This window comes from Metarhizium brunneum, chromosome 6, assembly GCF_013426205.1.
Source record: "Metarhizium brunneum chromosome 6, complete sequence".
Classification (NCBI taxonomy): domain Eukaryota; kingdom Fungi; phylum Ascomycota; class Sordariomycetes; order Hypocreales; family Clavicipitaceae; genus Metarhizium; species Metarhizium brunneum.
This window is the reverse complement of record NC_089427.1, coordinates 2141807-2168318: the sequence shown is the minus strand read 5'-3', so window position 1 is coordinate 2168318 and position 26512 is coordinate 2141807. Positions and strand designations below refer to the sequence as shown.

Below are 26512 nucleotides of genomic sequence, written 5' to 3'. Positions count from 1 at the left end.
TCGACATAGACGAGGAAAGGGATCGGCTTGTTGGCTTATGCTGGCGTTGATCAGCACACTTCGAGACGCTTCATCCCATCTCGCCACTTGGACTGACGCTCGTGTGGTTTTGGCGTCCAAGGGGCTTGGACTACTATAACTAGGCCTCACCTGCTTTTCCCAGCCATACTGTGTGGTTTTCATGTTTCGTTGCATGAGCGAGTTTCTCGATTTTCACATTCATTTGTTTTCTCTGCTGCGTTGCTATTCCCCTGGGCCCTGCCCGTCACATTCGACCACATCGTCTCGATCCAAGCCGTCGTGGAGCAATCCTTGCGCCCAGTTACAACCTGGACCCCAGCAACTCAGGACGATCACCGCCAACCTGCTTCATTTTGCCATCCGCGGTGGAGAGCATTCTTCGACACCTTCCCTGATGACGCGGGGGGGTTTCTAAATTCGATTCTATATTCCTCTTTCTTCAGACGAAGGGACCGGGCTGTCTGCCATTGTGCCGATCACCCGACTTCGTCATAACGGTCTCCCGTCCCGATTTCTTCACATCATCCTCAACGCCACGCCCATTCGGTTATACTCTTCCGCTTCATTTATTTCCTTCCTTACTTAATTTCTCTTTTTCTTCTCTAAAGCGTCGCTCATCTCCTTTCTTTCTCTCCCCCTATCTCTCGACTTGATATTTTGGCTTCCTTCACCCTCTTCAATTTTTCACTTGATGCATTTCGTCACCATCTGAGGGCATGCTTGGTTCGCCAGTTTCGGCGACAAAATGGCGACTCGACTCGATCTATCACAATCTTCTGTGCACGGAAAAGTTATGGTTGCGCCGCCGCGGATTAACTTGCGCCGAACTGCCTCGTACAATGACCGCAGTGCTGGCACAATTTCATCGACCTCTTCTAGGTTAAATTTCAATCACCTTCTCTTTTCACCACCCCCATCCCCTAGCCTCCCAGCTCTTGTACCGAGGCGAAGAAGGTCAAAATCAGACCTGTTATTCAAGCATCGGCCTAGTCGCATTATTAGGCGATTGTTGTACTTGTCCACCCTGCTGGCGGGCTTTTACTTGTGCGTCTTTGCCTTTCGACACCGCAATGTAATACATATTGCGTTGCCATATTTTAGCGATCCTCAGTATGAGATGGTCGGCCAGGATAGCTTCCCGGACTTTCCGACACCGATTGTTGTTCATGACTCGAAGAAGCGGTCGAAGTGGACGGTTTCCATTCCTCGAAACTACGAATTCCCGTTGTCGATAAAGGAGTACTCGACCATGAATGCCCTTTGCCGGGAAGTATCCGCTCGAGCCAGAGATCTCCACCACAAGATGCCACTGTCGGATAAGATATTATTATCTTACGACCGCCCAGATGACTATTTTGTCGATGTTTCCGAGGCCGAGAAGACGGGTCTCCTCCCTGCCATCTCCAAGGGGCAGCCACCCCGGCATTCTGGGCAGTTTTCCGGGCTGAGCTATGAATCCATGTCTGACAAACCGGTTTGCGACAGGTCGCTGACATATGTCTTGGAGAGCCCGGATGCTGGGCTTGGCAAGGCAGTCATGAATTTATGGACACTGTATGCCCTGGCAAAGGAACAAGGCAGGGCTTTCTTCATCGACGACTCTCGCTGGGCATATGGAACCTACACTAGCATTTTTCAAGCACCACCAGTTCCTGATTGCCGCCCACCGCCACGGCACCAGATGCTACCATGTCCAGCACAAACCCGACATTTGGTGGTTTCAAGTGTCACAATGCAGGATGTGCTTCCAGCACTCCTTGCCAAGCATCAACGACAGAGTCACTCCGATTTGGGAACGCGTGATCTCTTTGGGCTTGCACATACGGGGTACAAGGCGCTTTTCAAGCTCTACGAGGATGACGAGGTCTACGTCGACAAACGGATTCGAGATCTCAAAGCCAAGACCAGATCTAACCAAGGCATTCCTGTGAATTCACCGATCATCGGGCTTCATATTCGGCATGGGGATCGTCATCCCTTTGAGTATCAGTATCGAGACACTTACATACCCGCAGAGGTGTTTGCAAGCTACGGACACAGTCTAGTAGAAGCCCACTACAACAGCACCAGTCTCGAGCGCGAGAAGTATCATGCCGTTCGAATTATTGCCTCAGATGACCCCATGGTACATGAAGAATCAGAATTCGCTGATGCCCATCTCGCACAAGAGCATATTCGTCTTGCCACAAAGCAGGTCATTCAAGACTCCAACAAAAACCCGCAGTTCCTCCATTCCTTTAAGGAGGAGGCATTTGGATGGGAGGGCGGCTTCTTTGCAGCAATGTTTTGGAACTTTGGTGGAAAGCCCACGCACAGCGCTGCCGACGAGGACACTACAAAGGCTCCGTCCGAAGAGATGCTGGGATTACGAAGCCTTGTTGGGCGAGCCTACATGATGGACCTGGCGGTCTTATCCGGAGCAAGCGACAAGGTCGTCTGTGCTGTGAGCGCCATGGGTTGCCGGCTACTGGCAGTGATGATGGGATGGGAGCGAGCAATGGACCACCGAGGCTGGCGAAACGTGGATGGCGGGTATGGATGGGGCGGACTGAATTTGGATTGAGTTGGGGCTACCGAGAGAAGAATATTTGGAACCAAACGGTTTTAGTTGAGCTGGCTAGCTTCTCTAGCGACGTGCTGCCAGAAGATAAGACTGGATAAACGGAACAACGGCCACTATCTCGTTATTGACAGCACGGCTTTTGCGGCATTGTTTTGGCGTTTGGTTGATGGGCATAGTATCATTAGCAACTTTATACCTGAAGTTTGTTTCTGTTTTGGCCCTTTTGATACAAAGACCCTCGTTAGCATATAGGCTCTCAATCAGTGTGGACTGGTTTTCATCTGAGGGCAGTGTTTCAATTCCAAATACGTATGAGATGGATCAAAGAAGCTAACTTGCGATTCCATCCAACTTCGAGTCTCCATATTCTCTGTCGAGTGATTTGCAAAGTGAAGTTGTAGATTTTCTGACCACGAAAAGGGTAATAAGCACATCAAACAAGCTTACTATTGCTTGGATTATTCAGTTGCAAGAAATACTCGGGGCTTTTGGGTGTGGCGTCTCGAGCTGGTACCCACCGCATGCGCAACATCGAGGCCGTGCTGCCCCACACAGTGACCCAATCGTCTGTGGTCCAATCTAGGGACGTGGAGCACCGTGACTTCAATTCAATCCAAGCTCTCTCCTTCAACTCCTCCATCATCCACATCACCACCCCCAGTCCGCACCATGTCTGCGCCAGACCCCGGCGGCGCGGCGACGGAAACGCCAAAACCAAAACTAAAAATCAACATCAGCCGGTCCGCATCCTTTGTCGGCGACGCAGCAGCATCAGCAGCACCGGCATCTGCGACGCCAGGCGACGGCCCACGCAAGGTGAAGCTCAAACTCACCTTGTCACAACCTCCAACTCCCGCCACAGACCAAGCACCACCCGCCAAAACAAAAGCCGGTCGTCAGACAAAGCCGAGCCAGAAGCTCGTCGAAAGCAGGAAACGACCGCACGACGACGTTGAGGACCTGCCACTGTCACAGACGGCAGGCAGCCAGGCCACCAAGATCAAGATTCGGCCGGGCGTCAAGTCGGCTCACACCCAGGTAGTGTTGAAGCCGCGAGGACGCCCGCCGGTCCACCCCCCCGGTGACGGGTACGATTCCGAAGCGAGCGATCGAGAGTTGGACCCGGCCATTGAGGAGCAGTTTATCCTGCGCATGCTGCCCGGCGAGCACTGCGACTACGTACGCTGGTGCATGGAGAATGGCAAAATGGGCATTCCTCGAGCCCAGGGCGGTGCGGACATCACCATCAAGTTCTTCGACGAGGACACGCGACGGGCCATCATGACCGTCAAAGGCCAATCCTTTGCCGCCGTCATGGTGGACCTACCCACCATCACCGAATCCATGAAGACGTGGGATCGCAAGTCCTTCATGAAGTCTGCAGATATTTGCCAGATGCTGCTTGTATTCCAGCAAGTTAAGAACGAAGAGGAGGCCAAGCGCGCACAACTACCCACCATGATCGACACCAACTTCAAATGGCCGCACGGCGTCACGCCGCCGATGCACGACTGCGTCAACCGCCGGTTTGCCAAGACCATCAGCCGCAAGGAGATTGAAGACAAGGAGGCCGAGGTGGAGAGACTGCTCGCGGAGGATAGTAAGGCTAGCTCCACGAAGTGGGAATGGGTAGATGACCGCCACGACGAAGACGTGGAAATGGGCGCCGACGAGGACGCCGAGGGCGAAGTGGACGACTCGATGGGCTACTTTGGCAGTACGCAGAACGACGAGATCTTTGGCGACGACAACGACCTCGAGGCTGATTTGGAAGCTGCCTTTGCGGATGACTTGGTGGCCGAGACGCCCGGCACGGCAATGGACATGACTACGCCCATGACCACGCAGGTCGAGACGCCGGCGCCTGTTATCCAAGAAAGCATCGAGAATGACGAGTCAGAGGAGGACGAGGACGACGATGATGATGATGACGACGACGACGACGATCTGGATGAGGATCAGCGTGCTCAGAGAGACGAGGAGCAGGGCGTCAAGGATATCATTCATGACTTGGAGAAGCAGTTGGCTAGACGGGTGGCGGATCTGGAAAAGACGCAGAACAAGATTCTCCGAATAAGATTGGAGAATCAGATCAAGCAGTTGAAGTCGGAGATTGAGTTGAAGAAGGGCTCCATTGGCATTGACGTTGACGACTAGCCGGATGGGTAGGGGGGAAACCTGAGCCTGACGTGTGTGTAATATTATTTAGCGATGGGGGGAGAGTGCATCACGAGCTGGTATTCACGGACAGCACCGGCGTTGGAAGGTGGGAACATGAAAAAAATCACGGACGTCTGGTCATTCACTGATCATGCACAAGTAATTACTTGGTAACAAGGCAAATATAATAGCACATCACCACCCCCTCTCTGCCTGGCAACTACCCCGAACTCTGACTCAACGATTGAACCGTAGAATCCACCCTCCTAACCAATACGTCCTCCACCGTCCTCGTCACATCCTCCCAGCTGACATCTTGGCAAAACTCCTCGAGCGACTGCGGCTGCGGGCCAGATTCCCGCCGCCGCCGGCGCCTGATGCGCTTGTGAATAGCCCTCTGCAGATACACGGCCATGCGCGGGTCCCGCTTCGACTGCTTCTTGAGATAATTCGCCGTAAACACCGCGTCAGGCAGCGCCGTCGACTTGTGATCGTGGTGCCACCGCCGCGTCGACTTGATCGCCTCCTGGATGCGCGTTTGTATCGGCTTGTGAGAGCACCCTGCCCCGAACACCCCAACCAGTCAGTACACACCGACATCACCGCCGCCGCCGATACGTACCTGCCCGCACCCCCAATTCACAGCGCTCCCGGCAAACCGCGGCGGCACTCTCGCACGCCTCCCTCTGCGCGCAAACGCCCGCCAGCACGGCGTTGGCCTCGGCCAACGTCGGCAGCTGGTCTACCTTGCTGGCCAGCTCCTCCACCAGCTTCCTCACCTCGCCCATGGAGCTCTTCACCTCCACCACCTCCCTTTGGCACTCCCCCAGATGGAGCTCGTCTCTTGCCCTCGCGTCCAGGTGCTGCTCAAAGTTCGCCTTGACGGACAGGACGTCCTGCCAGACCTTCTCCATGCGTTCTTCGTTTTGCTGGCGGAAGGACTCGTTGTGCACCGTCTTGCGAGTTAGGTCTTCGAGCCCGCGGGCCAGGTCGTTGGCCTGCATGACAACCTTGTGGATCTTGAGCTCCATTGTCATGCGGGCGAGTTTTTCGGCTCGGTCCAAGAGCTTTGCGTCGAGGACAGCATTGGACGACGATGAGGTACATGTAGAGTCTACCAGAATCGACTCTGGTGAAGAAAGAACTGTGCTCGATGGTGCAGGTGTTGGTGCTACCGGGGCAGAGAGTCGACGCTTACTTGCCATTATCCTACGGGCGTGCTATGACTAGCCCGACTATTGATAGAATGCTGGATTCCTGTGAGAACCAAGATGTCGACCTACGGGTGTCGAGATCAAAGATTAGTTTCTTCCGCTAAGCCATCTCGCCCTGGTCTCGCTTAATACCTGCAACAGCAGGTGCGGCAGCACTACACCGCGAGCACCTTCCCCCATGGCCAGGCTTCACGCATTAACAGAGTCACAGGGCCACAGAATCGACTCCGCGAAATGAGTTCAGTAGCAAGAGCATGAAGTTACATTATTCGCTTCGGGATATCAATAATAACAATACATGCTATGTCAGTACGGGTGGAAAGTAAACACTGCAGTGCTGTGCGTCATGATTCGTCATTCTCCCTCTGGTTTCTCGTCTGTCACAGTTGGTCTTGGGGGGGCGTTATTCGTGTCCTGAGCAGAGTCGACCTGCGAAGTAGTTCCAGCGTCAGCTCCCGAAGCATTGACCGGGGTCGGTATAGCATCATCTGTCGCCGGAACCCTCTTTCTCTCCTCTGCGATCCAACCCAAAAACATATCGACATCTTTGGCAATCTGGGCTGGCACGGCTCTCTTCTGAATCCATCGAGGCAACAAACCTCTCGCATCTGAAACAGTGCCCATAATCCATTCAACGCCACCGTCGGTTTGACGAAACCTCTCCACGCTGGTATAGGCGCCCAGAACAGCGCCATTCCGGGGTGTCGCATCATGATCTTTGACGGCAATCTGAACGACCATAAACTCCTGCTTGTTATGCGTCATGGCCGTCACCTGTAGAACAGGGAAGACGCGCTTGCTCAGCGGGAAAGGAAGCTTATGGACAGATTCCTCCCATTTCATGGTCCAATCAACCCAAGTCCGCCCGGCAAGCTGAATTTTGATGTCTTTGCATTTCCACTTCTTCATCAGACACGTGTTCAAGACCGTGGGGGTAAAGTCCTTCTCTGCCTTGGCGTGGTTGTCCTTGAAGCAGCGAACCCATTCGCTCCAGTTGGCTGTTCCCTTTGCTGCGGTATTCTGGTGGACGCTGCGCCGCAGAGCCCATACTTCTGGTTGCAGGTCTCTCTCGTCTGTGTCATTGATCTTGTGCTCTTCGCAAACGCGAACGAGTTCTGGTGTCGACACGACTCGTTGGTACAAGTGTACCGGGGCATTCGAATTGGGGAATCTCTTGACACCGATTGGGTGCCATGGCGATGTCTTGGTCTTGGACTCCAAATGGACCTTGCTGATAAAATACACCGCCTCCGTCCACGTGGCCGTGAGCAGTGGAAGGAGATCGCTCGGAGGCGAGGCTGAAGATGGCAACTGCGACGGTTCAACCCCCCAGAGGCGGATCAGACGGCTATGATCTGCCTTAATATCGCCGTCTGAGTCTGCGGATAGCTTTGGCAGTCGGAATTCCATTGCGGTAAATGTCTGTGTTGTAGTACTGTCTGTCAATGGTTCTGGGCTGACTCTCACTCTGTGGCACACTTGCGAGCTAAGAGGCTGATTAACGAAGTGCGAGCGCAATGTTGATCAAAGGAAGAAGCTCGCGTGCAATCGGCCCTCGACTTGTTTAGAAAAAAAACAAAGCTTCGCTTGCCAGGATCGTCCCTGGCGAGCATGTAACCTCATGTTGGAGAAGGTACTGAAAAAAACACAGCTAAAGGGAGGTGCGTGTTTGAAAACTATCGCGCGCAGCCACCTCATGTTTCCAGATGCCGTTGCACCCGGTCCGTGCAGGTGGTAGGTCCTTCGGCCGCCCAGTGGGGCCGCCCGACATCTGGACTGGAGGAAAGGAGCATCGTCCAAGGCTGACCCAACGATACCTCGTCACATTCACGACATGGATCGTTCACACTGCTTATTATATTGCAGTCCTTCAAATTGATTTATGATTTATGATTTATATTAAATATTAGTACCGTTTTTTTTTTCATGCAGCCACGCGGGCCCATCCACGTAAATTCGTCCATCTGATGACTTCAATAACTCCAGCGAGTAGCCTTGTATATACAAATACCCACGCAAAGAAAAAGAAAGAAAGTCGCTACCCGTCATTTTATCCCATGCGTTTTTTTGTTGCATTTACCGCTCACACATCTAATCTCGCCGTTCCCAGCGAATCTTTGCGGGTTCCAAGGGTCTTGAAAAGAGGGACGCGTAGTCGGTGCCAATAATGGTATTGCTGCCGTCGACATTGCTCAGCTTGAACAGACGGACCGTCTCGGCGACAATGGTTTGAAGCTGTACGTTGGCAAAGTGTTCGCCAATACATCGGTGGCGACCCGCACCAAACGGAAGGTACGGCGAGGCGGCACCTTTGCTGACCAAGCCGTATCCATAGTCGACCTTCTCTTCCTCCTCAGCGACATTGCGGACAATAGTAGGAGCGTTGGGGGAGTCAGTATCCCAGCGATGGGGGTCCCAGGATTCGGGGCTGGGGAAGTACGTAGGGTCGCTGGCACTGACACCGGGAGCGGCGAGAAGAGTGTGAGTGGTGGGAATAACATATTTGGTACCAGGCACAGGCATGGGCTGCTTGACGGCACGCATGATGGAGTGAATGGGAGCGTGCAGACGGAGGGTTTCCTTGATGATGGCCTGATTGAGAGGCAGCTTGGACAGGTCTTCGTAGGCCAAAGGTGGCAGATCAGCACCAAGAGCCTTGATCTGTTCTTGATAGAGCTCCTCGACGAGGTGCGGGTTCTGAGCAAGGCGGAGCATGATCCATGAGCTGGTAGATGACGACGAGTGCTGGCCGGCCATGAGCAGAGCAATCATCATGTGGGCAACCTCGTGGTCAGGGACAGGGGTTCCATTCTTGTAGGTCGAGTTCATAAGGTGCTTCATGATGTCTAGCTCCTTGTCGTCATCGCCCTTGGCGCGGCGTTCCTTGATGGTATCCATGTAGATCTTGGCCACAGTACGTTGAGCGTGGTCACGCTTACGGTTCCAGGGAAGGGGGGCCCAGTGCAGCATGAAGTTGATGGGTGTGAAGCCCATATCCAAATCGTGGTAGAGGGCAGCCAGAGACTCATCAAACTTGCCGCGGATGGCACTGCCCTGCAGAGCGTGGGAGGCAGTAAAAATTGTGATCTCGGCCATCTTCTTGGGAATATCAACGATGCCGGACTTGCCCTTGAACCCGGGGTCGCGTTTGAAATAGGACTGCACTTCGCCAGCAATAATAGGAACGTAGGATCGGAAAGCTTCGGTCGTCAGAGCAATCTTCATGAACTGTACCACCAGTTAGTTCTTGCTGCCTGCATCGCGGCCAAAAGGGGAAAAGAGGCGTTGGTTGCCATTACCTTTTTCTGCTCCATCAGCTTCGCGTTGGGACAGTCATAGACGACGTCCCGACCAAAGACAGGAGTGGTCAACACAGTGTAAATCTCCTCAGCATTGACGTCCTTGAGCTTGCCGTTGAGAATGAAATCGTTTCCGGCGGGGCCAACGGCAACGGTGGTTTTCTTGCCAAGGAGAACAAAGGTGAAGACATCACCAAACTGTAGCGCCGGTCAGATACGAATTTTGGCGGCATGAACAGCTCGCACAGAGGGCATAGAGCTCAAGACATACCTTGGCACGGTTTTCCTTGAAAAACTTGGGAGGATCCATTCCGTACGTTACAGTGCTGCCAATAAAGGGGAACCAGTGGAAGACCAACGGAGGCTCATTGGGGTTCTTAAAAAGGATCTGGCTGGCAACGTTCAAAGCAACCGCAAGTGCGATAAAACCACCCAGAGCGACGGCAATCTGCGGTCCCAGGCCCAGAGTCTGGAACTGCTGCGAGAGCGGGTGGCTCGCTACCTGTTGAAGGACACCCATTGTGATTGCAGATGTTGATCGATGCGTCGGCAAATGCTTGGCTCGCGCAATCGGATATGGAACGGTAATCAAAACGTGAATGTTCCCAGAGGATGAGGACAACCGGCTCTTCGTTCCGTGTAGCCAAATGAATGAGGCAAGAAACGAACAAAACTCGACGACGTAGAACCAAGTGATTAAGAAAGAGCTGACGAGTGGCGTCGAGATGCGCCCGATAAAAGTAATTTGGAGTTGGATGATCCTTTCGTTGGTCAGGGGGACCCACCCACAAGATGCCACTGCGCTGCGTATGTGGAGTCTCTGCCGATGAAAGTCAGGGACCGTCCAATCAGAGCGCCTGATTACCATGGCCAAGGGTGTCTCGTATTCGGGTTTTGCAGGAAGTGGTGTGTCAATCCGGGAGGAACCACTGGATTCAATGTTGCCCGTGGCATATTTCAAAGAGCTCAAGCTCAAGTCCCTGGACCTCAGACCTCACCTTCGCGATAGCCTATGGAGTATCGGATGACACCCGACATCGTAATTGTTCTGGATGAATTCCATGGCGCTCTGCATCTGGGCCCGCCCAAATGTGAGATCGTACGACCCAGCCACTGGGGAAATGCGAATAAGAACCCGAAGCCACTTTATGCTAGCTCAGACGAGGCAGCAGACTGCACAGTCAGTAGAATCGTTTGGGTCAAAGGGGTACCAGGCGGCGAGTACGGAGTGCGTACGGTATTCTGAAGCAGTCTTTGAACCACACAACTAAGGAGCTTCAAAGTTCAGGCCATGCGACAATGCGCTGGTTGAAACCAATTGTTTCTGTTCAGTTCCTGCGCCGCCATATTTCCGACTAGACATTTAGATCAGCCTTACAGAACCAGTACTTCACCTGTCAGAGTTACTTGCAGAGATGAGACCACAAATGACCACACTCTTAACACCATACTTCTCCCGCAGCGAAGACGCAAACCGCCGTGTTTCCATCGCGGAGACACATCCCGGCAACTTGGCAACGACGAATTCCTTAGCAGAGGAGCCTTCGGTGGCGGGAGCCAGTTGAGCAATAAGTTCAAGCCTCTCCGGGACTGATACCACCAGGGGCTTATAGGTAGACTACCAGCGTTCCGCGTTTTGCTGGTCTCGGCGGGTTAGGCGTTCATGTTGATCACACAATGAACGGCCGTAGCCGAGCTCTCACGCGCTGTTTTGAGTAGAGCGTTTGCCGTGTTGACAACCCTATTCTTCTCCTCGACAGGGTGAATCATGTCAACAATGATGTTGTCGTAGTCAAGCAGGAGGAGGGCCTTCTTGGCTGAGGGCTAGGTTGCTGCGGTGTTTGGGGGGAATGCCTTTTTTTGTGAAAACAAGGTGTTTACCAGATTCAAGTCGAACAAGATCAGAGTGTCTTGTGAAGGTACAATGGGCATTCTGTGTGAAGATATGACCTTTATATCACAGTGCTCTGAGACTCGCGTCCGCCTACATTCAACCAGACACTTATATACACACACAGGACTGAGGAGACACGCAATGCATAACTAAGTCTTTGGAGATGAGAAAACTCGAGTTGTAAACGCAAAAACTAACGCTCTCATAAAAGAGAACCATCAATTTACGTTTGGAGGATATAAGTGTGCTCCGTATTGGTCGCCGGTCGAACCGTTGCGGGTGATGTTTTTGAAGCCTGTCGGTGCCGGCGTCGGCAGCCCAAGGTACAGGATCAGCCTTTGATGTTTCGGGAACAAGACTGGGAAGGAGGCAATTTCCGACTATATTTCACTGAAAACGTGTGAGCATATGTCTTCCTTGAGACCATTGCTCGCCGACATTGTTTCAATAGCTGCCGAAGAAACAATATGCTGTGTGGTGTGGGCCGCCGCGAGGAGTCGTCAATTCGGCTCTGTTGACATGGCCCCCTACTGTCTTGGCATTCTTTATCTATGGTGTTCAGGACCAACGGATATCTTGCTAAGTAGCCGTGTTTTCTATACTGTCTGGATGGAGTAATGAGACGCGAGCAATGTTTGGACGTGTACCAAATGTATTTCACACCACCACCCGGAGCGATCTCGGCACCGAGTCTCGGCGCGGGAAATATGGGTCCATTCGGAGGGTGACGTTAGACACTCCGGCAAGCCTCCCGACCGACCCCAATACGGAGTAGTGCGATCCCATTTTCTCCTTTCGATCTTACCTACTGCCAAATTTCGGACTTTGGACGTGAAATCTCCGTACTGCAGCTCACAAGTTTTAGTTCCATTTCCTTTTTTGGTCCCGTATAGTCGTCCCGTTCCTGTATTTTCATGTATTACCGGGTTCAGGAATACGGGGGCTTCCTTCTCAACTACATCACACTCGAGCGCAGTAAATGAGACGCGCCACTTACCATCAAAAGCTTTCGCCTTTAAGTTTCAGGGACGTAAAAATAAAACAAAATGTCCAAGACGCCCCGAGACGAAGAATGTCCCGGGACAAGTGACAGCCAAACGAAGGAGATGGCTGGACACGCCACCACACAGCCTCTATACAACGACAAGAACAACAATAATGCCCGAGCAGACAGCACTCAATGCGAAGCTGTCACGGAGAATCAGGTCCTCGAACCACATCAGTCAAACGAGCGCCCCATCCACTCCGTACTCCGTCCCCAGGATCAAAGTCTTCGTCATCCTCATGACAGTCTTCAGCACCACCTTCTCGCCCTTCTCATCCTTCATCTACCTGCCAGCCATGAACCCCATCACCGAGTCATATCGCCGCTCCCTAGGCGAGATCAACCTCACCGTACCGTCTACCAAATCATGCCGGCCTTTGCACCACTGTTCTTTGGCTATCTCCGCGACCAGATCGGCCGACGGCCCGTCTATGCGCTCACGTTTGCCATCTACCTGGGTGCAAACGTCGGGCTGTCCATGCAGCACAACTACGCGGTGCCAATGGCCCTGCGGGATTTGCAAAGCACAGGGTGAAGCTCGGCAGTGGCAATTGGCAGCGCCGTGGTTGCCGACCTGACTCCGCGCCCGGCGCGACCATCCTTGAGCTCAAGAAATTGCCTCTCGGGATTCCCGTCCCCGGCGTCGTTGCCGCCATCCCCATCATCTTCGAAAAGGACGTGGGCCGCCACATGCTCCTCATGTCTCTCTCTGTCATGGCTAACTACGCCATGCTGGTACCTCTTCAAGACGTTATTCGCCGCCGATACAGCTTCAACAATGTCCAGGTCGAGCTGTACTACATTCTCTTTGCGATGGGATCCGTATTTGGTGCCGTCACGGTAGGCAGGCTGCTCCAACTGGAACTACGCCCGGGTAGCAAACGACATAGGCATGTCCGCCGAACGCAAAAGGGGCGACGAGTTGAGACGGTTTCCCATTGAGAGAGTGAGGCTGGATCACATGTGATCGTGGATGATGCTTGCCTTCGTCGCGACAGCTATATGGGGCTGGGTTGTCGACTCGGGTGTCAACCTAGCCGCACCGCTGGTTATTTTGCTCCTCGCGGGCATGAGCCTCCCTGGGCCCATCTCAATCCTCACCATCTTGTTGGTGGACTTGTACCCGATGAACGCCGGGCGAGTTTCGTCTTCATTCAACCCGACGAGGGCGGGTATTTGTTGTCAGGAGATGGGGCCCGAGGTAGAGGGAGGAGAGGTATCAACGGTTCGGCAACGTCAACGTCTAGGCCTGGCTGTTTTCATAGATTAGCTCTTTGTGCTCTGTAGTCTGTAAACACATATACCCACTTCATACGAGCAACGTTGGCACTCTTATATTAGAGGCCAACCAAACCCTGTCCATGCTTCTCAGCGCCTCTCGTTGACAACATCTGCCAAGTCGAGCCTCGCCATGAGACCATCCACATTCGTTATCTCAAAGACACCCTCGTGGGGGGTCTTTTTTTTCTTCAAAAGGCAGAGAGAATGGCTCTACACAAGGGTGTATAGACCAAATTTCTTTTAGAATAATAGTACGTGATTCGCCACTAGCATTGAGCCAAAGGCAATAAAAATAACTCTTCTCCATACTGCAGCCAATGTAATATGCGTGGAAAACTCATCTTATTTGACTGTAGGTATAGGTAAGAAACACACTCCTCTCAGAGGCAACGTGATTGCTCAGTAGTCAGAGTAGAAATAGGCCAAGGTCTGCCTAGACTTGACTTCATGCACCGAGGGTCCGAGACCAGTCATCATCACGGCTTCATTACCTACTGCGCCCCCGTCATCTTCCAACGGCTTGCCTCTGCTCTTGTCCAACTTTTTGTTTGCGGTTGGTCTTTCGGCGATTCAATAATTGGTAGAAAGGGCCCTGTAAAGGTGTCCCGAGCTACATGTTCTAGTCGGCTGGCTCCCAAGTGTCCTTGTATAATTTGTATACACTTTCTATAGTGCACGTACAAAATAAAATAGAGAGTGTCTATTTTGGTTGGATTGGGTTCAGAAGCTGGCTTGTGCGTGGTGTTTCTCATCATGTGATGGCTTGTGTAGGAACACGACATCGTTTCGTAGGACCAGGTAGCATTCCTAAGAGATCTGCGTCAAATGGTCACCTCCTCGACATCTGATGTGGACTAGCATCAGTCTAGAATGACGTATGTTTTGGGGATGGGTATGAATTGTAAGTTATTGACCTTGTGGTGGCTAAGGTTTCAGATCATGTACATCAATAATGCAATCAGTCATGGACTGCAACAACCGACTCGTTGAAAAAGTAAATAGATGAATGAATGAATAAATAAATAAACAAATAAACAAATAATAGCAATAACAAGAGCAAAAAAGGCAAGTCTCGCTTCTCAACGTCGCACAAGACGTGATGGATTTCCCGGTGGGTACAAGATAGCGTCAACTGTCTGTCTTGCTTACATATGTACTCCGTACTCCGTACTGGTGCCATCAATCAATCACACGCACCGTCGACCAGACACGAGAACACGGCCATGGCGCATTACGCGCCACGCGGGGCAGCCAGCCGCTGACCTGTTGGACAAGCATCAAGATGGAAGACTGATTGTTGCCTGCGGATGGAGGCGCATGGCCTCTTTCTTATTGCTTATTCTGGGCAGAACCCCGCCCTGGAGGTCATGACGCCATGGTCGCACGACAGACAGACGAGTGACAGATGATGGACAAGGGCAAGCGTCAACGGTCTGGTTTTGCAAGTGCCGGCACGGATTTGAGGCTGCTCACCGCTGTTGAGTTTGGCCAGGGTTGTGGCCCGCTGATGACATCTGGAGCTGTTGTTCGCCTTGGCCGCACTGTACAGAGTATCTGGCCAAGCCCGCCGCCGCTGCATCGCTGTAGTGCCGGCGCGTCGGTGGTGGTGTTAGCACCGGTGCCAGTGGTTTCTGTCGCACCAGCCTCGTGATACGGTGCGGAAATACAGTGCAGACGGTGTACATGGGTATTGGGACATGCAAGTACCAAGACCTGGTACGCACATGCAGCAGTGACCATCAGATCCCGAGTCAATGTCCATGAGGGGCTTCTCTAGGCACTTGTATCCATCTGTATCCATCTGCCATGCCACTTGCGCACTTGTGCTGTGCATCTGGGCTTCAAGTCCGGTCAAATAACTCGCAGCGAGAGAACAGGGAGACGAGAGCGGAGCTGCCCAACCTCAACAACAACCAGACACCACCCGCTCAACTGCTCAACCACTAAGCACCAAAAGCGGGATCGAACCATAGGTCTACCTGGTGTGTACCAGCGCGCCAAGTACCGGTCGAGCAGTGGCGCGCACTTATGCACGCGCGGCCAGATGTCGGAAATACCACTTTGCAAGTACCGCAAGTACCGCAAGTCCCTTGAACCTTCCCTCGATTAATGCTTGGCTGTCAACTTCCTCCCGACTTCGCACCACCATAAACGTCTCCTATCTTATCGCCCTCTTCGATTTCCCCCTCTAGAGCTCATCTGCCTTTTCCGCCGGCCTTCATTCCAACTCTTCCAAAATAACCACCGTCTTCACAGCTTCTTTGTCCTTTGCGGACGAGACGTGCATTCATAGGACAGTGACACCCACGTCTCACCAGTGACCGCCGGGCGGGGCTCGCCGACCGCTGAACGGTGGCTGTTCGTCTTCTTTGATCGCATCACCAAGTGTTGCCCTCGCCATCGAGCATAAATTTCTGGTCTTTTCGAATCACACTTACTTCGCATACAATAACAAATAAAGCCCAACTTTGCCATCATGGATGGAAACACTACCCAGTCTAACAAGGGACCGCCGGGCACCGTGTCGCAGCCAGGCCCTTCCAGATCCAGTCCCGGCTTACCGCATCCGCGTCGATTTGAAGGTATAGTCTCACCATCAACCTGCCCGTCGTCGTTTCATCTAACAGCCGCAGAATCTTGGGTTGAAGTTGCCTCCCAGCCGTCATCTTCGTCCTTGTCTAGCATCGGAGATGAAATCGTCACCACCGGCCTGCGGGTCCGAGGTCCGTACAACCGCCGCCGTCGCTTACAGACCTCCGCTCGATCGGTGCCTCACCAGCAAACGGCCATACACGCTGCAGGCGCGAGCAGCCAAGAGGAATATGACGAGAGCGAAAGCGAAGATGATCGCCTGTTGACGAGTTCAACTGAAAATGTCCACCCTGCAGCGTCTGGGAATGCGGGTGAGGCCTCGGATGCCGACTCGGATTCGGACGGCGATGATGCGACTGCCCTTGGCCGTGTTTCTGATAGACCCGTGTTTCGCCCACAGCCAAATGCATTCTCGCACCCTCCCGCCGGTGCTCCTCAAAGAAGTCAATCTGCTGCGTCGAGCATGCCGCCTCATCCGCATAGCGGATTTACTCGGCCGTCCTTCTCCCATCGGTCGCAGACCCGCGTCCACCGCGACGGGCCATCATTCATGTCGCCCTCGGTTCGCGAAGACAACGACGAAGATTTACGGGCATCCCTTACAACGTTGTTGTCTTGCGCGAATGCCGCGCGCGGTCTACCAAAGTCAAAGGAAGAGGCCGAAACTTGGCGGGCCTCACGTAATGGCGTGCGCGTCGGCCCGAGCGACCAACCCATGGAACTTCGACTTGTGCCTGAATCTGAATTGGCGCAAGAACCTTCCCAGCCACGACCAGTCACTGCAGTGTCTCCGCGAACGCGAAGGTCGCCTGCAAGATCACCGACAGGGACAACCGGACAAGCCGACAAATCAAAGAGATCTGGCTCTGCGGGGCGGAGCCCCAGGGCAAGTAAGAAGAAGAAAGTTGTAGTTGGCTCCGACGAGGCGACCCTTATCTCGCCCACCCTTTTGACATGGGTGGTCAGCGCTGGTGTCGTTGTTCTCGTCTCCGTGGTTGGGTTCGGAGCTGGCTATGTTATTGGACGTGAGGTTGGCCGTCAAGAAGCACAGGACGCCTTATCTGCCAGTATGAGTGTTGCCAACGAAACGTCTCATACTGGACGCGAAGTGATGCGAAGCTCTGGTGGTCTCAGACGACTGAGATGGGGAGCTGGAGCCGTTAGCAAGAGCATCGTGGCCCAGGCCTAATAAGTATAGCTGACCCGAAAAAACGGGGCGTGGTCATACCTATACACATATATATACATATGTATGTCCCCGGAGCACGGCCAGTTTCATACCGTTCCCTTAAAACAGCGAAGACTACAACGATGTGTCTGTCAAGGATCGAGATCAGTGGGCAATTCGTACTGATCGATACATTTATCACCACTAAAGGCCCCCTGGCAAAGCACTATCGACAATCCGATGACAGGGTAATTCCTAGGCGCTTCCAGAGCCTGGTGGAGGGAGAGAGATCGTTGCAGCCCTCGCTGCTGGAAGGAAATACACAGTATCCGGTCGACATCTACTTCGTACTCTGGGATTGCATTTATCAAGGAATCGGCATCAAAGTTACTAGGATTTAATGATTTGGTTACGAAGACATGGGAAATCGAGCCGTTACTGTGGATGAAATCAAGTCTGGCTTAACGATTTAGCGAAATGATTGAATTACGACTGCATGTTGACGTAGGGAGGTCTGCCGATGAAATTCCAAGGCCCTCCAAGATCGGAATAATTTGCCTAGGTAGTTGAACAAGCATTGGCCTCATACTCATTCACTTGGTTCCGCGTGAGTCAACCTGGTCAGGTTTCCCAGTGGCAAATTACAAAACGTAGACCTAAATCCACCACACCTCGTCGCTCTATGATGCAACGGCTCACTTCACACACAAGTGTGCACAGTAGTAATAAACGAAAATGTATTACTTTTCCTAGGCCTAACGCCAAAGATCTATGAAATGATTCGGGCCACTCAATGTAGATTACTCACCTCAAGAGAATTACAGCAAAGGGGGGACAATAAAGGAAACAAATTTCATACGACAGCTTCCAGGGTGGTATTGGCATGGATGTTGCGACATCACGTCAACTCACAAGCTTCAAGTTTGCAATTGCAGGAGCCCCCAGGTCCCTCAGAAGTCTTTCGTGCGAACCCAAAAGGGATCAGTTCGTCTCATTGCTGGATAGCAAGCGACGATACCGTCCCCCTGAATAAGCCCGTCAAAGTCCCTCAGAATCCCATTGGTATGGATGCATGTCGTAAAAACGACGCAAGTTCTCGAATTGCCCGCCATCAAAAAGCCAAAGTAATGCCACCTAGCGCACAGATGTTTTCTTCACAAAGCGAAGGAAATATTGTGACAGCCACGAGCCCACGAAACAAGTGTACATGCCCACAGGTCTACTGCCGCTTCGATTGCACGAAACGACCCCTCAAAGCCCACAGGCTAGTCTCAAGAACGTAGCCGCCAAGTTGTGTCGAATACGACAGCCCACTTATCCGAAAACCCACTGATAGCCCTCAGGTACATATTTGCTTTCTCTAGTCAAAGGTCATCTTGGTGCCGGAGAAGCTGGAAGGAGCAGTTCGGTTGGCACCGGAGCCGAAACCACCACGACCGCCTCCACGGCCACGGCCACGGCCACGATCACCGCCGCGACCTCCGCGGCCTCCGCGTCCTCCACGTCCACCGCGACCACCACCGAAGCCACCACCACTCTGCTGAGGACGGCTGCTGGCAAAGTCAAGACGCACGCTGCGAGACATTCTGCCGTTGCCCAGAGAAGCACCATTCAACTGCTGGAAGACAGTCTTGGCGTCCTCGACCGAGTTGAAGGAAACATAACCAAAGCCCTTTAGGTTTCCAGAGTCACTTTTACAAGAACAGTTAGTTTCAGATTGACATCAATGCAACCAAGTTAAGATATGACTCACGGGTCGGTAGGCAAGCGAACACTGGTGACCTCGGCGACCTCGGCGAAGAACTGACGGACAGTCTCCTGGTCGGTGTCGAAGGGCAAGTTGCCAATGAAGAGAGTCTCGCTTTCAGGGCTGACAGAGTCGCCGTGTTTCTTGGCACGGTCCGTAGCACGGTCACGGGGGTTAGACTCGGCAGGCCGGGTGTTGGCGTAATCGAGGTTAAGCGGACGGCCGTCCAGCTCAGAGCCCTGCATAGCTTCGTAAGCCTTGGTGGCGGCCTCAGGTGTCTCAAAGTCGACGTATCCGAAGCCACGGCTACGGCCGCCGTCTCTGTCAGTGACAACACGAGCACCGACTAAGCCCTCGAACTCCTTGAAGGCCTCGGTCAAGGCGTTGTCGTCAATGTTCCAGCTCAGATTGCCGGCAAACAAAGTGGGAGCGCCATCAGTCTTAGCTTTCTTTGGGGTGGCGTCGATTTCCTCATCAGCCTTGCGCTTCTTAGAGGTAGAGGCATCCTCAGTTTTGGTCTTAGACTCGCCAGACTCTTCAGAGTCGTCTTCGCTGTCATCGCTATCGTCTGAATCTTCTTCCGAATCAGAAGAGTCGGCAGCCTTCTACAAGCGGGTTAGTTCAATATCGTGTAAAACGAAGTAGTAGAAACTACCAACCTTGGCAGTGGCCTTGTCATCGCTCTCCTCCTCAGAGTCGGAAGAGTCAGAGGAATCTGACGAGTCGCCAGCTTCAGCCTTGGCCTTACCATTAACCTTAGGCTTGGCGGCCTCATCAGTGGATTCGCTGTCAGAGTCGGAATCAGAATCCGACTCAGACGCAGCGGCCTTGGCCTTGGCCTTGCCGTTGGTGGCAGGCTTCTTGGTCTCCTCCTTGGACTCGCTGTCAGAATCAGACTCGGACTCAGAATCAGCTTCAGACTCGGACTCGGACTCAGAATCGGCCTTCTTAGTCTTCGCCTTGGCCTTGTCATTGACGGCAGGCTTCTTTTCAGCCTCGGATTCAGAGTCGGGGCTATCAGAGGCAGAGTCGCTTTCACTCTCAGAGTCAGATGACTCAGAAGACTCAGGTTCGACGACCTTCTTGTTCTTCTTCTTTTTCTCAGGGGCGTCCTTCTCCTTGACTACCTTCTTAGCGGCAGTCTTGGCAATATCCTTGGACTTGGACTTGGTGGACTGGGAAGCCTTCGTAACACCAGCATTTTTAACAGTGGCTAGAGCGGCGTCAGCCTTCTTGCTCTCCTTGGTCTTTGACTTGGCCATCGTATATGTTCTTTTAAAAGAATGAGTAGAACAAAAAAGTAGTAGTAAGTAGAGTGAAAATGGGAACCGGATTGCAAAATTGATGCAAAGGCCCAGGAAATGCGTGATGGAGAGAGAATGAAAAAAATGGAGGGTGGGCAGGCCCAGCTATGGTTTTCTACTTTTTTTCCCTTCCCGCTGGAGGCTGGGCCGCGCAGCGCGGTGTAGATTTTTTTTTTTTCCTGCCTTTTCGCCAGCCAAATTGTGGGTCAAAACCAAAGGCGGTGAAAAGTCGACGGTACGTACCTAGATACCCTGTAGATGCTTGTTGCCTTAAGATTTAGGCGTGCATTCATTACGGCCGAATCGAACTCTCTTCTTGGTAATACCTACCGTCTGTTTCGTGAGCTGCAGATTGCAATTTCTTGCCGCCGTCGAAGAACGTTTCCCTTATCGACGGCCTCTACCACGTCAAAAGGAGACCCAGGTGTATCTGTCAGTATGCCGACACCAGAATCCGAGCTCTTTAAGAGCCAGAAACCCAATGTTGCGCCGACCTTCAACGGCGTCGACTACGACGACACCAAGGCCTTCAAGGCCGCCGAAGATGCCATTATCAGAGAACAATGGGTCGGCGCCATGAAGACCCGGCTTGTTGGAGAAGAACTGGGCAAGTGCTACATGCGCGAGGGTGTTAACCACTTAGAGAACTGCGGCGAGTTGCGAGGTAAGTGGGCTGGGGTGTTCGGAACCAGGAGAGTATACGCTGACCACATGGGCGCGCAGAGAAATACCTGCGGATGCTTGCTACGAACAAGGTCAAGGGAACCAAATTCTTGCAACAAAATTACCTCGAACAAAAAGACCAGGAGCTCGATATTGCTGCAAAAACCCACATTGCTGACAAGATGGCCAAGATTAACGGCGGCGCTCGATTTTCTTCTTAGGAGAAGCCTCAGAAATGGCACACTGGGTGCTGGGGATTGTAAAAGAGGAGCTTCAAATGGACAAACAAACAAACAGAGATGTACAAGTGGTAGTCCAATCTAAGTAAGGAGAAGGGCCCCGAGGGCATTGACCAGAAGCAGCACTTGGATCCTGTACGAGTGTGCGTGTATGTATATATCTATATATCGGGAATTAATGGAACTCCATTAGACATTGTCATTATTTTACAAACTTACACTTTCTGTTGAAGGGGCAGCAAGTCTGCTGTCGCCGTGCTGTAACTGCATGTGGTCATGCGCAAAAGTGACGAGGCTGCGTGCCTGTTGCGCTGGCCACACCCCCATTGGCCCAACCTGCACGTACCTGGCCGTGCTAAATTTTGGCTCCCACCACCGAAACCTCCAAGCCTTGTCTCCATCACACCTATAACTGCCAACCGTCAAAGAGAAAAAAAAACCAGCACCATGCTCTGCACAAGGTGCATTCGCGCAGCCGCCGCAAGGCAAAGGCTACCGCTACTACGGCAATTTTCCGCATCGGCGCAATCACGCGCTGCTGAGCCCAAGCTGTCAACACCTGTAACCGACGCAGGTGCCCTCGCGAAGGAATCGTCGATACCACGATCAATTTGCACCGAGGGCACAATCCTAGCCGGATTGAACTACAACAAGGGCGGCCAGGACCCCGTCGCCAAGAAAGATGAGGAATACCCCGGGTGGCTGTGGTCGTGTCTTGACGTGATGAAGAATGGCGCGGACGCAGCTGACGAAAATGCCGGAGACGAATTCTGTATGTTGGCCCAGAACTGGCCTCGCACTAGCTTCCGAGGTCCCTTTCGAATTCGTCGAAATAAAGCTAACATTTGTTCGAATAGCCAAATCCAAGAAACAGCGAAAGTTGGCGGCCAAGCGCCAGAAGGCCCTCGAGGCCAAGCTTCTTGCCGAAGGAAACCTCGCTGCTTTGACCCCAAAGATTCCCATTCAGCACCAGTCGATTAATCTGCCGGGCGAAGAAGGCGGCAGTGTTTCTGATAATATTGCGGCTGCTGAGAAGAGAGAAGAGCTCAGGAGGGCTATGCGAAAGGAGAGAAAGGCCAAGATTAAGGAGGCGAACTACTTGAAGTCCATGTAAACCCTGGCAGGCCTCGTGTACTTTTACAACATGTATGACGGGAGAAGTTAAAATGTACTATATTACGCATAGTGTGACTTGTATAGAAGAAATCTTTTCTACGCATCCAGAAGCTGTTAATCTTTTTCAATATATATAAATACTTTTCTACTTTTCGTTTGATCACTGTGCACTCGGGGACAGCAAATGTCGACCAAAAATGCTGAGCGCGCCCGTGGCTTGAAAAAATATGTGGAAGCACCGTTCATAACATGTCAACTCATCATGGCCCATACTACTTGGATGCTCTCTGGAACCAAGCATGCTAATTGTACACCAAAATGGTTCGTTCATTGATTCCAACTTTCTACTCTCCTATAACGCATTCAAGTCCAATGGCACACTGCTACCTCTGCCCGCCCTATACTTCTTCGGCCCTCCGCGAAAGTCTCTGGGCTTGGGCAACAAGCTCTCATCCTTGAATTGCCACCTTGAATCGTTGACTATGAACCTTCCTCCAATGCTAGGAGAGGGAGAATGCGATGGATTTCGGCTTGGGCTCGGCGAGCCACCGCCATTCGCAGACAGGGTATATGAGCTAGGATCTAGCATAGATTGTATAAGAGAAGGGCCCCGGTTTCTTGACAGCGGCGGCGGCGGTGGTGACTGCGATGTAGGCGGTGACGGAGCTGCATTCGGCGGCGGCGGAGGAGGAGCGGAGCTTGGAGAGTGGGTGGGTATCGGCGCTGAGTTGGCAGGAGGAGGCGGAGGAGGCGGGTGTGGTGCTTGGGTCCTAGGAGCTGGGGATCCCGAGGGTCGAAGAGGAGCCGAAGCTGGAGGAGGAGGAGGAGGTGCTGCTGGACTCGCAGCAGATAATGCTGGAGGGGGAGGGGGCGGAGGAGCAGATGGAGTAGGAGCTGCACTGGCTGGCGGTGGAGGCGGAGGTGGTGTCGGCGCAGGAGCAGCTGGGGGAATAGCTTTTGAAGAAGGCTTTCGAGATGTCGGCAGAGGCGGCGGCTTTTTACCAATCGGTGGTGGAGGAGGTTTTGATCCTCCTAGGGGCGTTATCTTGCGCAAGTGGCCTGCTGCGCTAGGAGGGAGAATGGGAGGACCACGTCCCGGTATAGCAGGCGCTGCACCACTTGGTGGTTTTGGAGCACCAGGAGGTTTAGGCGCTGATCTCGACTCTCCAGGGTCCGAGAGATATGAGGCATCTGAATTCGCCCCCGTGTCTATTCCGCCTCGCTTCTTCAGCTTTGGCATACCAGCAGCAAATAGCCCACCAAGTTGTGGCGCTGCCGACTCCATTCCCGAGCTCGCTGTCTGGCCAGAGCCTTGATCGCTATTGCTTCTCGCCCGGTTTCCCGGAACTGGCGGTGCAAGCCCACCAGGAACTGCTGGCGCTCCTCCAAGCACAGGACCACCACCAGATGATGTCTTCCCAACATCTGGTGCAGATCGATCATTTGTAACAGCCTTCTTTAGGGACCTTCCTTTCTGGATATCTGATAGTAGGGCGTTCTGATAGATAATTAGCTGCAATGAACAGAATCAGGACAGTGAACGACATACTCTATTCCCAGAAGCAGGAGGCCGTCCCGCAGGTGCTCCTCCGGGTGGTGGTGGTGGAGGAGGTGGAGGAGGTGGTGCCGGCATCTTTTATGCTGAATCTGGATATCTATGTATCGCAATGTCGAATTCAAGGCCGGGATGCTGCCGAGAAATGCAGAGGCAGCGCGGGGGGCAGAAGACCGTCCGAGGCTGGCCAGCGTCTATGTGAAGACTCGAGCAGCCTGCTGCTTCAAAGCAGCCGTTTCTGGACCCAAAAGAGTCGCAAGAGAGTTGTGGAAAATCGGGGTCGGTGGAAGCGGTACAGAAAGGTCGCAGAAACGCCTTGGTGTTGAGGTGAGGTTAAATGGCACGGCGTCCTCGCAGCCGTTGTGGGAGCATGCACAAGGTTGACGGTTCAAATGTTTCGTCATCCGTGGTTGGGGAATGCGGTCTTGCCAAGTCCCAGTTGGCAGGCAAGTTTACGCACCTAACCTGGGCTGAGCCACTGTCAGTGCCTGCCCACGGCCCCGCTTCCCGGGCTATTGCTGGCTTGTAGTAGTACTTGGCGAACAAAGGATCCAACAAAGTGCTCTGGAACAATGCGATGAAGCAAGCGAACAAATATGCATCAACCGGTATATTTGAATCTGAGAGTGTCGCAGGTTTGTTTTCTGTCCATGAGAGTTATGTTACCTTCATTCCGCCGAATATCACGCCAGCCGGTTCAAATGTTCCTTCTTGCCAGCTTTCAAGCCAACCGGTGGGGCATCGATGGAAGCACCAATGGAAGGAGAGTCCCTGCCGGATGAATTGAAATTTAATAGATCCAACTCCCAACAGCTTCCAGTCAACGACCATCCCAATCGCAATCCCGACGTGCATTGCCCGCCGATAGGCCATCTCGCCCACGATGAGACGCGCGACGCCTAGACACATCGGCTTTGTTTGCGACTCTTGTGCCTTCACTCAGTCACAAGCGTCCAAACAACCCATTGGCGTGCGATGGTCCGCCCGATGCGCTGGTGTTTCGAGGCAGCTGGGGCGGACGACATCCGCGCCGCGATGGTCATCGACAGCGGCAAGTAATGTCACAGGAGACCACGCCCAGTCTTCATACGTGAGACGGACCCAACCCTCCAAGGCACCGGCGCACATCACCGACCCTGCGGCCCTCGCCCAGGTAGCTGAGGACAGCAAAAAAAAGTTCTTCTCTGTCGATGGCATCCCGGCTGTCCAGTTGACCAATGCCGCTCTCGAATCATGCCTCCGCGCCGCATCCGCCCTCCATCCTCAGCTGAAGCGGGCAGAAGCGCAGTCTAAAGCTTCTGCATCAAAACTGGTTGCTCTGGGCGCCGAGCGAACTGGCGCAAGGATACCAGTCGAAGCCAAGATCCAAGAAGCAGTCAACAGAATATCATACTCAGCATATACCATCATCACACACCCCAACGTCGAGATGACCCCTGAATTTCTCGAGACCTATGTCCAGATCCAATCGCAGCTGGGCCGTCCCGAGTCTCTCCCATCCGTGCTGGAACTCTATGCTTCCAAGCCCAAGCCCGTGGTGAAAGACGGCCAGATTCAATACGTCCAGCCGAACCCCAATGCCGCATCACGAGCTATTGAGGAAGGGGTCGCCGCCACGGCTCTTCAGACAGCCATTGACGCCAAAAACCTAGATGCCTCGCTAGGTATCATCGAAGCAGCATACACCGTCCCAGCATTCAAACGCCAGAAATTAATACGCCACGGCACCGCCCCGGCAATTGGTCTTGTCACCTTACCCTTTGGTATATTCGGCCTGTCGACCGCCTACGCAGCCTACTGGCAAAACACTATGGACATTAGTACCGCCACTGGAATTGGTGTCGCTGGTATCTCGGGTTATTTCTTCGTTGTAGGATCGCTGGGTGTCATTGCCAAACTCAGCAACAAGGACCAAATGAAACGAGTTACATGGGCTCCCGGGACACCACTACGATACAGGTGGCTACGAGAAGATGAACGCGCTGCCCTGGACAAGGTCGCCTGTGCATGGGGTTTCCAAGAGCCCTGGAGACACGGTGAGGAGACGGGGCCAGAGTGGGAGGGATTGAAAGAGTACATGGGCTATAGACAGATGCTTCTCGATCGTGTAGAGTTCATGGAGGGCATGAGCTAAGTATGCTCAGTTGTCGTTTGTGTAAAGTACTACAGATGTGTTATTGTACCATAGATGCCACAAATCATTTGCATTAATCTCATTTCGTATCATCAATGAGCCAACTGCAAATCTACAGTAAAACATCCCTCCTGAACCCTGGGCTTCTTTTATCCTATTCATAGGGGACGACCAAATCTGCAAACAACACGGGACCCAACGGCTCACAGTGGCCACCACAACTCGACCCTGGTCGTGTCGATCCCAGTGAGCCGAACAGAGTAGAAAAAAAAAGTCAACAAACGGGACCTGGTGCCAGATTAGGCAAGTAAATAACTGGCTGGTTGTGTGTTGTAGTAGCTCGCCCGTCTCGAGCACGGCAGATGATCGTCCCGTGCTGCCTATTGGCGAACTTTTGGCGAAGGCGCATTGCTGCGAAAACGAGGGAATTCGTTTATCTTTTGCGCGCAAATATGAGTGCTTTTTAAAACTCGTGAATCCATGATTCTATTTTACTGCTTCCGGGGAAAGCTTGCGA

At 52.9% G+C, this 26512-nt stretch overlaps 12 protein-coding genes across 12 annotated transcripts; 7 read left to right on the top strand and 5 right to left on the bottom strand.

Annotated features, from left to right (window-relative positions):
• Nucleotides 1–766: 766 nt before the first annotated feature.
• G6M90_00g100050 (uncharacterized protein) lies at nt 767–2584 on the top strand (the record flags this gene model as incomplete). The annotated part of the gene is made up of 1 exon (XM_014690858.1): nt 767–2584. One exon carries the CDS (start codon nt 767–769, stop codon nt 2582–2584), a length of 1818 nt encoding a protein of 605 aa, XP_014546344.1.
• Nucleotides 2585–3253: 669 nt separating this feature from the next.
• Nucleotides 3254–4741, top strand: taf7 (Transcription initiation factor TFIID subunit 7; the record flags this gene model as incomplete). The annotated part of the gene is made up of 1 exon (XM_014690859.1): nt 3254–4741. One exon carries the CDS (start codon nt 3254–3256, stop codon nt 4739–4741), a length of 1488 nt encoding a protein of 495 aa, XP_014546345.1.
• A 223-nt stretch (nt 4742–4964) lies between these two features.
• G6M90_00g100030 (uncharacterized protein) lies at nt 4965–5949 on the bottom strand (the record flags this gene model as incomplete). The annotated part of the gene is made up of 2 exons (XM_014690860.1): nt 4965–5305; nt 5367–5949. The coding sequence occupies 2 exons, from the start codon at nt 5947–5949 to the stop codon at nt 4965–4967; spliced, it is 924 nt and encodes a 307-aa protein (XP_014546346.1).
• Nucleotides 5950–6312: 363 nt separating this feature from the next.
• On the bottom strand, nt 6313–7368 carry G6M90_00g100020 (uncharacterized protein; the record flags this gene model as incomplete). The annotated part of the gene is made up of 1 exon (XM_014690861.1): nt 6313–7368. One exon carries the CDS (start codon nt 7366–7368, stop codon nt 6313–6315), a length of 1056 nt encoding a protein of 351 aa, XP_014546347.1.
• A 681-nt stretch (nt 7369–8049) lies between these two features.
• On the bottom strand, nt 8050–9777 carry CP51 (Eburicol 14-alpha-demethylase; the record flags this gene model as incomplete). Its single annotated transcript, XM_014690862.1, has 3 exons — nt 8050–9186; nt 9258–9455; nt 9529–9777. 3 exons carry the CDS (start codon nt 9775–9777, stop codon nt 8050–8052), a joined length of 1584 nt encoding a protein of 527 aa, XP_014546348.1.
• A 2420-nt stretch (nt 9778–12197) lies between these two features.
• Nucleotides 12198–13138, top strand: G6M90_00g100000 (uncharacterized protein; the record flags this gene model as incomplete). The annotated part of the gene is made up of 2 exons (XM_066131571.1): nt 12198–12692; nt 12755–13138. The coding sequence occupies 2 exons, from the start codon at nt 12198–12200 to the stop codon at nt 13136–13138; spliced, it is 879 nt and encodes a 292-aa protein (XP_065987540.1).
• A 2815-nt stretch (nt 13139–15953) lies between these two features.
• On the top strand, nt 15954–17258 carry G6M90_00g099990 (uncharacterized protein; the record flags this gene model as incomplete). Its single annotated transcript, XM_066131570.1, has 2 exons — nt 15954–16059; nt 16111–17258. 2 exons carry the CDS (start codon nt 15954–15956, stop codon nt 17256–17258), a joined length of 1254 nt encoding a protein of 417 aa, XP_065987661.1.
• Nucleotides 17259–18597: 1339 nt separating this feature from the next.
• On the bottom strand, nt 18598–20246 carry NSR1 (Nuclear localization sequence-binding protein; the record flags this gene model as incomplete). The annotated part of the gene is made up of 3 exons (XM_014690865.1): nt 18598–18928; nt 18991–19589; nt 19644–20246. The coding sequence occupies 3 exons, from the start codon at nt 20244–20246 to the stop codon at nt 18598–18600; spliced, it is 1533 nt and encodes a 510-aa protein (XP_014546351.1).
• A 480-nt stretch (nt 20247–20726) lies between these two features.
• nuo-12.3 (NADH-ubiquinone oxidoreductase subunit) lies at nt 20727–21172 on the top strand (the record flags this gene model as incomplete). The annotated part of the gene is made up of 2 exons (XM_014690866.1): nt 20727–20952; nt 21012–21172. The coding sequence occupies 2 exons, from the start codon at nt 20727–20729 to the stop codon at nt 21170–21172; spliced, it is 387 nt and encodes a 128-aa protein (XP_014546352.1).
• A 465-nt stretch (nt 21173–21637) lies between these two features.
• Nucleotides 21638–22304, top strand: G6M90_00g099960 (mitochondrial 54S ribosomal protein mL54; the record flags this gene model as incomplete). Its single annotated transcript, XM_014690867.1, has 2 exons — nt 21638–21962; nt 22048–22304. 2 exons carry the CDS (start codon nt 21638–21640, stop codon nt 22302–22304), a joined length of 582 nt encoding a protein of 193 aa, XP_014546353.1.
• A 354-nt stretch (nt 22305–22658) lies between these two features.
• On the bottom strand, nt 22659–23939 carry G6M90_00g099950 (uncharacterized protein; the record flags this gene model as incomplete). The annotated part of the gene is made up of 2 exons (XM_014690868.1): nt 22659–23804; nt 23856–23939. The coding sequence occupies 2 exons, from the start codon at nt 23937–23939 to the stop codon at nt 22659–22661; spliced, it is 1230 nt and encodes a 409-aa protein (XP_014546354.1).
• An 805-nt stretch (nt 23940–24744) lies between these two features.
• Nucleotides 24745–25995, top strand: G6M90_00g099940 (uncharacterized protein; the record flags this gene model as incomplete). The annotated part of the gene is made up of 1 exon (XM_014690869.1): nt 24745–25995. One exon carries the CDS (start codon nt 24745–24747, stop codon nt 25993–25995), a length of 1251 nt encoding a protein of 416 aa, XP_014546355.1.
• Between the last annotated feature and the right edge of the window lie 517 nt (nt 25996–26512).